This window comes from Oreochromis niloticus, linkage group LG1, assembly GCF_001858045.2.
Source record: "Oreochromis niloticus isolate F11D_XX linkage group LG1, O_niloticus_UMD_NMBU, whole genome shotgun sequence".
In the NCBI taxonomy this organism is placed as follows: Eukaryota; Metazoa; Chordata; class Actinopteri; order Cichliformes; family Cichlidae; genus Oreochromis; species Oreochromis niloticus.
Genome location: NC_031965.2, coordinates 35,571,555 through 35,579,514, shown reverse-complemented (window position 1 = coordinate 35,579,514; position 7,960 = coordinate 35,571,555). Strand labels below are relative to the sequence as shown.

Sequence of the window (7,960 nt, the reverse complement as noted above, 5' to 3'; positions counted from 1 at the left end):
AACTTATTTGTTGATTCCCCAACTTTCACATACTGTTTGTGGTCTTTTTATACACCTTGCTTATGAACCTGGACAAGAGGTAATCAAGCTTTCGAGGGTGTGGTGCCAGACCTGTGGAAGGCTCCTTCTGCACCTCTAAGGTTGCTGGTTGTTGACTATTTTTAAAGTCCACTAAAGACATATATTTAGTCTAGCATTTGAGTAAGATGTTTCCCCCACTTGCTTGCTTTTATGGACTATATACTCTATTGTCTTAATTCATTTACTGCTTTTACCTACTGTCTCTGGTTTGGTTTCAAATGAAAAAAAAAACAACCATATATATATATATATTTGTTTTGATGTTTTTTTGATTTTATATTATTTTATCACTTGCCTTCTTCATTTAAAATGTTTGCATTAGAACTTTTTGAGTCAAAGGGTGTGCAAAGGGCTAAGAGATAATGTGTTAATTGTTGGATGAATGGCCACCATTCATAGTGTTTAAAGTTACCATAGTTCCCCAGACTTATAATCCAGCACTATGAAGAAACCTTTTTATTGATTTAACATATTTTAGTTCTGTAACAATAAAAAAAGGACACAGTGAGTGACCATACATAGTAAGGTAGGAAATATATCAGTTTTTTAGGACCTAGTTTAACGGCCTACATCAGACGTTTCTTGTTGCTACTTATGCGACTTGCACAACGACGATCACTGAACAATTCATCAATATTTGTAATATTTGACTGAAGAGCTTTCTTTTTGTCATATAGCAACATCTCATTTAGGAGTTAGGGAAACTCACCTGGCTCTTCTAAAATATTTATTTTCTCCTTGTCCTTTGTGATGTCATTTTGTTAACAGACATCAGCAGTGCTTGTAAGTGTTTTAACCTTTTCACCTTTCAAAAAAAAGTATTCATAGCCTCTCCCATGACACCTGAGTTGACCTCAGGTATATCGTATTTCCAGAGATCATTTGTCAGATGTTTCTACAACTTGATTGGAGTCCACATTTAATAAAGTCAGTTAATTAGACACAATTTGGAAAGGCACACACCTGTACATACAAGGTGCCATACTTCACAGTGCATGTCAGAGCACAAACAAAGCCCTCAAGTCCAAGGAAATGTCTGTACACTCTAAAAACTATTGTTTAAGCTCAACAAAAAAAAAATAAAAAATGACGCAACAATTTCCATTACTCTTTTTGAGTTATGATAACTTATGTTGAAATTATATTGAATCAACAAACTATATTGAGTTAGGGGAATTAACCTTTCCTCCATAATCAAAGGTGATTTTAATTACCACTTACTTACAGTTTTTTCTGAATGCTTAAACCCTAACTGTGATTCTTATAGCACAATTTCTAAAACTATTAATACTTATAGCAAAACCACTCACTGAGTTTGCAAAACTAAAAGCACAAACACTGCTTTGCACTCAGTTTGCCATTTTGTAACACACACTTTGCAAAACTGCAGGCACAATTCAGTGCACAACACTCTTTTTGCAGAACTGTAAACACAACTCACTGCTTACACTCAATTACCAAATTTCCAACACACTCCTAGCAAAATTATACACATGTATGGCTATCATTAACACTATTTTGCCAACTGTCTGGCACACTTTCACATGTGAAAACTGTTTTAGATAATTAGTCCACTTTGCAATCAGCCTAAGCACTATAAACAGGCCACAGGTAAGCTGTCTATGTGGAGTACAATGGAAGGAGCAGCAAGAGTGAGAAGAGTGAGAATCAGAGGAGGCCGAGGGAGAGGACGTGGAGGTGAAGAAGTTGGAGGAAGAGGACATGGAGGAGCAAGAAGAGGACGAGGAGGGGAAAGAGGAAGGGTAAGAAGAGTAAGGAACAGAATAACTGATGACATCAGAGCTACAATAGTGGACCATGTCATCAACCATGGGATGACCCTGAGGGAAGCTGGCCAACGGGTTCAGCCTAAACTGAGCCACTACACTGTGGCAGGCATCATTAGGACATTTCGAAATGAGAATCGGTAAGTACTTTGTAGCACTGCCATACTCTAATGAGAAACACAACAGTACCATACATGCAAAAATGCTGAAATTGTTACTTTACAGAATTGCTAGACGTCCAGATGTTGGGGGCAGAGGCAGAATGTTCACTCCAGAGCAAGAGACCCATATAGTGAACATGGTGATTGCCAATAATGCAATAAGACTGCGCGAAATACAGCAGCGCATAATTGATAATGACACCATCTTTCAAAATATACACAGTGCAAGCATTTCTGCACTAAGTCGTGTACTTGCGCGCCACAGAATAAGAATGAAGCAAATTTACAGAGTTCCTTTCGAGAGAAACACAGAACGTGTAAAGCAACTGCGATATGACTATGTGCAGGTAAGCTAGTGTCATTGGTTCTGAATTTGGAAGTGCATACTGTAGTGCTGTGCATGGGCCTGATGTGTTGCATTTGTTTTGTCTTGTCCAGAGAGTGATGGAACTAGAAGCAGATGCAATGGGACATGAGCTACTTTTTGTGGATGAGGCCGGTTTTAACCTCAGTAAAACCAGGAGACGTGGCAGGAACATTATTGGACACCGTGCCATCATCAATGTCCCAGGACAACGTGGTGGTAACATAACCATGTGTGCAGCTATAAGCCAAAATGGTGTTGTTCACCATCATGCAACCATAGGCCCATACAACACTGCACACATTATTGCATTCCTGGACACCATGCACGACATGCTCACTGTTCAGAGACCAGAGCAGACCCGATATGTCATCATATGGGACAATGTTAGTTTCCATAGGCCTGCTTTGGTCCACAACTGGTTTACAGACCACCCATCCTTCATGGCACTCAACCTCCCTCCATACTCTCCATTCTTAAATCCCATCGAGGAGTTCTTCTCTGCCTGGCGCTGGAAAGTGTACGACCGTCATTCTCATCAACAGGTAGCCCTTTTACAGGCAATGGAGGAGGCATGTGGAGATATTGACCAGGCATCATGTCAGGCCTGGATACGGCATTCAAGGAGATATTTTCCCCGGTGCCTTGGACTGGAGGATATCGCATGCGATGTGGACGAAATTTTGTGGCCGGACCCAGAAAGACGACATGATGTAGGCTGATTGTCTTTTTTTCCCCCTTTTTTTGTGAAATTCCTATTTTGTGTTCTGACTTTGTCTTGGTTTTGATGAGTGTGAATAAACACCAATACTTGAAGTTTGGATCCTTGTGTGTTTACATGACACTATGACAAAAGTGTGACCTCAAATTGACATCTGTACACAGAGAATGCAAAAGCCAGATGTGTTTTGTATTCATACCATCAGTGTGCAGTTGGCGCATTGTGTGCTTAGTAGATGATGGCTTGTGTGTACTGTTTGATACGAAAACACCATTTTTACGAAGGTGTGAAGAGTTAATCTAGCTGTGTTGCTTTTGCAAGAGAACTACAATGTTTTGATAATTGGGTGACAGGTTTTCTTATTTGTGTGTAGAGTTTTGCAAAAATAGCCAATAGTTACAAAAAATGTGCTTAAGCAATCAGAAAAAACTGTATTAGCATTCAACAGAAAACACAACAACAACAAAAAAGGCGCTCTCTCCACCCAGAAAACACACAGTTGCAGAGACAGAGCGTCACCTGTAACCATGGCAACATAACGCTGCCGCCTGGAACAACAGAACATAGCTGTCAAACCCCAAACAGCCCTGACCCGCTACAATACTGTGACGGTGAGTGCGCCTCCTGCTGCTCACCCTGCATTCCTTCATTGACTGACTGAGACTTCTCTCACCAGATATCTTCCATCACCATGCTGTCTTTCTCATCCTGCTCTTCAAAGACCATAAAATCTGAAAGTTTGGTAATATAAGGTACCATATTTTATTTTTGCTCTTTAACTAAAACCACTAGCCAGCTTCAGGCCTGCAATATGCGTTATTTTATTTCATTTGAAGTTGGTATGGTAGTTTAGATAATTTAAATCCAAACTTAAAGTGACATTTTCAACAGATTGTAATCTAGCATTTTCTTTAACTGTGTATGTTTTGCTTTCCAAAAGAGTTTTATTTAAGTTCATCTTCTGAGACTTGTTTGAGAGCGGTGCTTGGTTATTCCTTTTATTTCCTAGGTACTAAGTAAAGAGTATTTAATGACTTAGTGTAATACAGTGGTCACTCGTTTATTGTGGGAGTTACGTTCTAAAAATAACCCATGACAGGTGAAATCCGCGAAGTAGCCAGTTTTATTTATTTATTTATTTTTTTACAATTATTATAGATGTTTTAAGGCTGTAAAAACCCTCACTACATACTTTTCTCAGACAGGCACGAACATTTTCACACTTGTCTGTCATGTTTAAATAGCCTACTCTCAAAGTTCAAACCTTCGTAGAAAAATAAGTCCAGTATTATCGAATGAAACCAAAGGCACCCACAGGAGCCTTTGACGGTGCAAAACGTTTCGTCGACATTAATGTGTTTGTTGGGAGAAAACTTACAAACATACAGTACAGCACTTCAGAGTCACACTGCTTGCGATCGAAGATTTATGTAAATTTGATAAGCTGGACGGATTCTGTGCTGTACAGGAGACACAGCACGGGATTGATTGACAATGGTCCACAGCCAATCAGGAGGCAGAACACAATGAGCTATAAAAAAAAACGTGAACCGCGTTATAGCGAGGGACCACTGTACTGAGCATTCATAAGTGTGGTACTCTTACATTTTTATAGTTATATAGCATATTTGAAATGAATAACAAAACTCAAACACAAAATAATATTTGACTTACCCAGGGCCCTTAATTGACACAATAAGTACAGGTGGGTGATATCCATCTATCTATCTATACACACACACACACACACACACACACACATACAATATATGACAGGTTGATATTCTTAACCAACTGGTTAGCAGATTTCAAAAAGACACTATCATCCAAGATCGCAAGCAAGGAGAAAGAAAATCTTGGGAATCTTAATTAGGTACCTTTGAATACCCAAATCAGCAGCAGTTAAAATGTCAAATGCTATTTATCAACTCACTAAAGGTAGCAGAGCAGTTTGCAGATTGGGTATGAATTACCATTCTCCTCCTTCCCCTCTAGCTGTTGCTCATACCGAATGGTCAGAGTGGCTTGCCTGGCCTCATTTGCTGGTTAATTGCATTTTATAGTTGAGCTAAAGACCTGTCATCTGTTTCTCTGGTTTCATTTATCTTACAAATAACCCAGAGAGGGTGGGTTAAAGTACCTGTGCAGGCCAAATAAGCTCTTTTCCTGAATTTTCCAAAAGCCCTTTATTGCAGAGATCACACTTTATTTCATGCCCGTAATGAGAAAGAAATGCATTTTGGGAATTAATGCACTTGAAAATATCAGGGGGAAAAAAAAAATATGAAGAAAGGTATCTTTTTAGTTTGTGAATTCTGGCTGTCAATCAAGAACGGCTGCAATAAGAGTCCTTACAGGACATACACATTAATTTTATTCCAGTTTTGGAACTGTAAAAAAGTTCCCCACCTAAAAACATGAACAGTATAAAAATATCTCTTCTGCTGTAGCACACAGCATTGTGTTGCATCTTTTTTTCTTCAAGGTAGTGTGTATTCCCACTGTGAACGGTGTCCCCATTCCTTGTAATTATGCAAATGACACATTAATGAGGTGTAATTGTGAATTCATGAAACAGCGGGGATAAACTGTATAAAGATGCCATGTCTTAATAGTGGTAGTGGGACGCTTCATCATCGAAGGGCTGAATACGCTAATTGTTTACCCACCACTGCTACTTTAAGTAGCACATATTCATTTTGGGGGCATGAAGTCTAGTTATGAGTGTTTATACTACTTAATGAATGGTGTTGAGTGTTTATAGTGACAAGGAACATTTACTACACAAACTATACATTTTAAAAGACACAGAGCCAGTGTAAAACAGCCCGAAGCAAAGGCTCAGCTTAGCCTTGACATCATTTCTTCTATTCTGCATGTGAGATAATTAGTGCACTGTATAACTGCTTATTGCTGTCAGTGGCCTTTTTCAGTTGAAGTGAGTCAGCAGTTTCCCCAACAGAACAATATTTAAATGCATTGTGAATCTGTAGAAAATTGCTCTGAGCATTTTGAATTTGAACAATTTAGAATTTAAAGACTTCGAGAGGAACTCATGAACTGACTGAACTGGAGTCAATTATGTTTTCTTTAGAGGGCATTCTATTTCACAGCCAGCCTCTTTACACATTAACTACTCGGTATGCAGTTTACACAAATGCCTTTACTGATGATGCAGTATGTAGATTTATTTATAAAAATAATCTTAACATCTGACTCTAGATTGAAACATTTATTTGATGCTTACTGGTGTTAAACACTGCAAATCTTACAGCCTCCTCGCTTTAGCGTTTCTTCATAAGGTTGTTAAAGTTTCACTTTGTAAATAATTTATAAACAGAATTTGACATATATTCATCTCCTAAAGCTGGTAATTTTCTCTGCCACTTTAAACCTTCATTTATTTCAAATAAGTGAGTGGGACATGAGAACTATAGGCAGTATTCAAAAGATTTACATATCCACCACAATCTTGGAACCTTGAAAACAAGTTATAAGTTAACAACAGATAGTTTGTTAGCAAGCTGCATAGATAAGCTCTAAAGGTGCAATGCTTTGAGACAGATACCTGCTAATTAGTGCTAAGTAATTGCGCAATAAAATACTAGAATTTTACTCAACAAACCTGAAGCACAGTACTTCTAAATGCTTCGCAGCATTGTTAATCACATTTTTTCCCCAGATAATTGTATTAAGATGCTCCAAAAGGCAGCAACAATAGTAAATGGCCTGTATTTGTATAGCGCTTTTATGGTCCCTAAGGACCCCAAAGCGCTTTACACATCCAGTCATCCACCCATTCACACACTGGTGATGGCAAGCTACATTGTAGCCACAGCCACCCTGGGGCGCACTGACAGAGGCGAGGCTGCCGAACACTGGCGCCACCGGGCCCTCTGACCACCACCAGTAGGCAACGGGTGAAGTGTCTTGCCCAAGGACACAACGACCGAGACTGTCCAAGCCGGGGCTCGAACCAGCAACCTTCCGATTACAAGGCGAACTCCCAACTTTTGAGCCACGATCGCCCGCATAGTGAAGAATTCCAGTTTAGCAAGTAGAGTTATAGGAGATGAAGCTACAACTTCTTTTGTCGGCACAGTCGTCAATCAAAGCAGCCATAATTTTAGCAGCTTTCAGCCCTAAAATTATCCGAATGGGTAAGAAATCATAAAATAAGCCCCCCCCCCACACACACACACCAAAACATAGTTTAAATAAATTTGCTGCATTTGCTGTTAAGGGGACAAATTTCAATATAGGCATAATTTATTTATTTATTTATTTTTGGGCCGCAAATAAAAACTTTGAGCAGACAGAAGTTTATCAGAAGAAGACTGTGCATTGTTCTGACCAGGAGCATGACTGCTATTTTTTGCGTCATTCACTGGGTTACACGCTTTGAATTTGTACTCCAGGTAGTCAAATGTTGCGTTCTACTCTAACATTCTGAGGTATTAAAGAAGAGCATTCACCTCAAATTGTGGTGCATGTTTTTGGGTTATACAGGGCTGGAACAAATTATTTTCGGCCACACAAACACAAACACTTCACTCTCTTTTTGCTCTTTAGCTCCATGTGACTTCATCTTTTCCCACAAAGTGAAATTCAAGTTTAAAAGTTACTGTTTTGACACAGTACAGAAGAGGCAGTACACACTGCAGATGTGCTTGTGTGAGTCAGAAAGAATTTCCATGGAACAAACACGTAAAATACCAACTGTGCCAAAGGTGAGTCAGTGTGGGTGAGATAAACAATTTTAAAACTAATAATTTTATGGACAGAGTGGCAGAATTTTACACACACAAATTTAACTTTTTGTAATATGACACATAAGAGCCTAAAA

At 39.0% G+C, this 7,960-nt stretch overlaps 1 protein-coding gene across 2 annotated transcripts; it reads left to right on the top strand.

Moving 5' to 3' along the window:
- The first annotated feature begins 1,843 nt into the window (after positions 1 to 1,843).
- Positions 1,844 to 3,403, top strand: LOC109202976 (uncharacterized). Of its 2 annotated transcripts, XM_019362004.2 has the most exons (3): positions 1,844 to 2,008; positions 2,094 to 2,376; positions 2,468 to 3,403. In XM_019362004.2, the coding sequence occupies exons 1-3, from the start codon at positions 1,917 to 1,919 to the stop codon at positions 3,113 to 3,115; spliced, it is 1,023 nt and encodes a 340-aa protein (XP_019217549.1). In that variant the 5' UTR covers positions 1,844 to 1,916; the 3' UTR covers positions 3,116 to 3,403. The 2 variants fall into 2 exon arrangements, with proteins under 2 accessions (XP_019217549.1, XP_025763822.1); XM_025908037.1 differs by having other exon boundaries at positions 1,844 to 2,376.
- Positions 3,404 to 7,960: the final 4,557 nt, after the last annotated feature.

Bases quoted from the DNA above. Each gene is read 5' to 3' on its own strand.
- LOC109202976 (XM_025908037.1), top strand. From the start codon at position 1,999: ATGAGAATCGGTAAGTACTTTGTAGCACTGCCATACTCTAATGAGAAA. The intron at 2,377-2,467 runs GTAAGCTAGTGT...TGTCTTGTCCAG, and splicing joins TGCGATATGACTATGTGCAG to AGAGTGATGGAACTAGAAGC.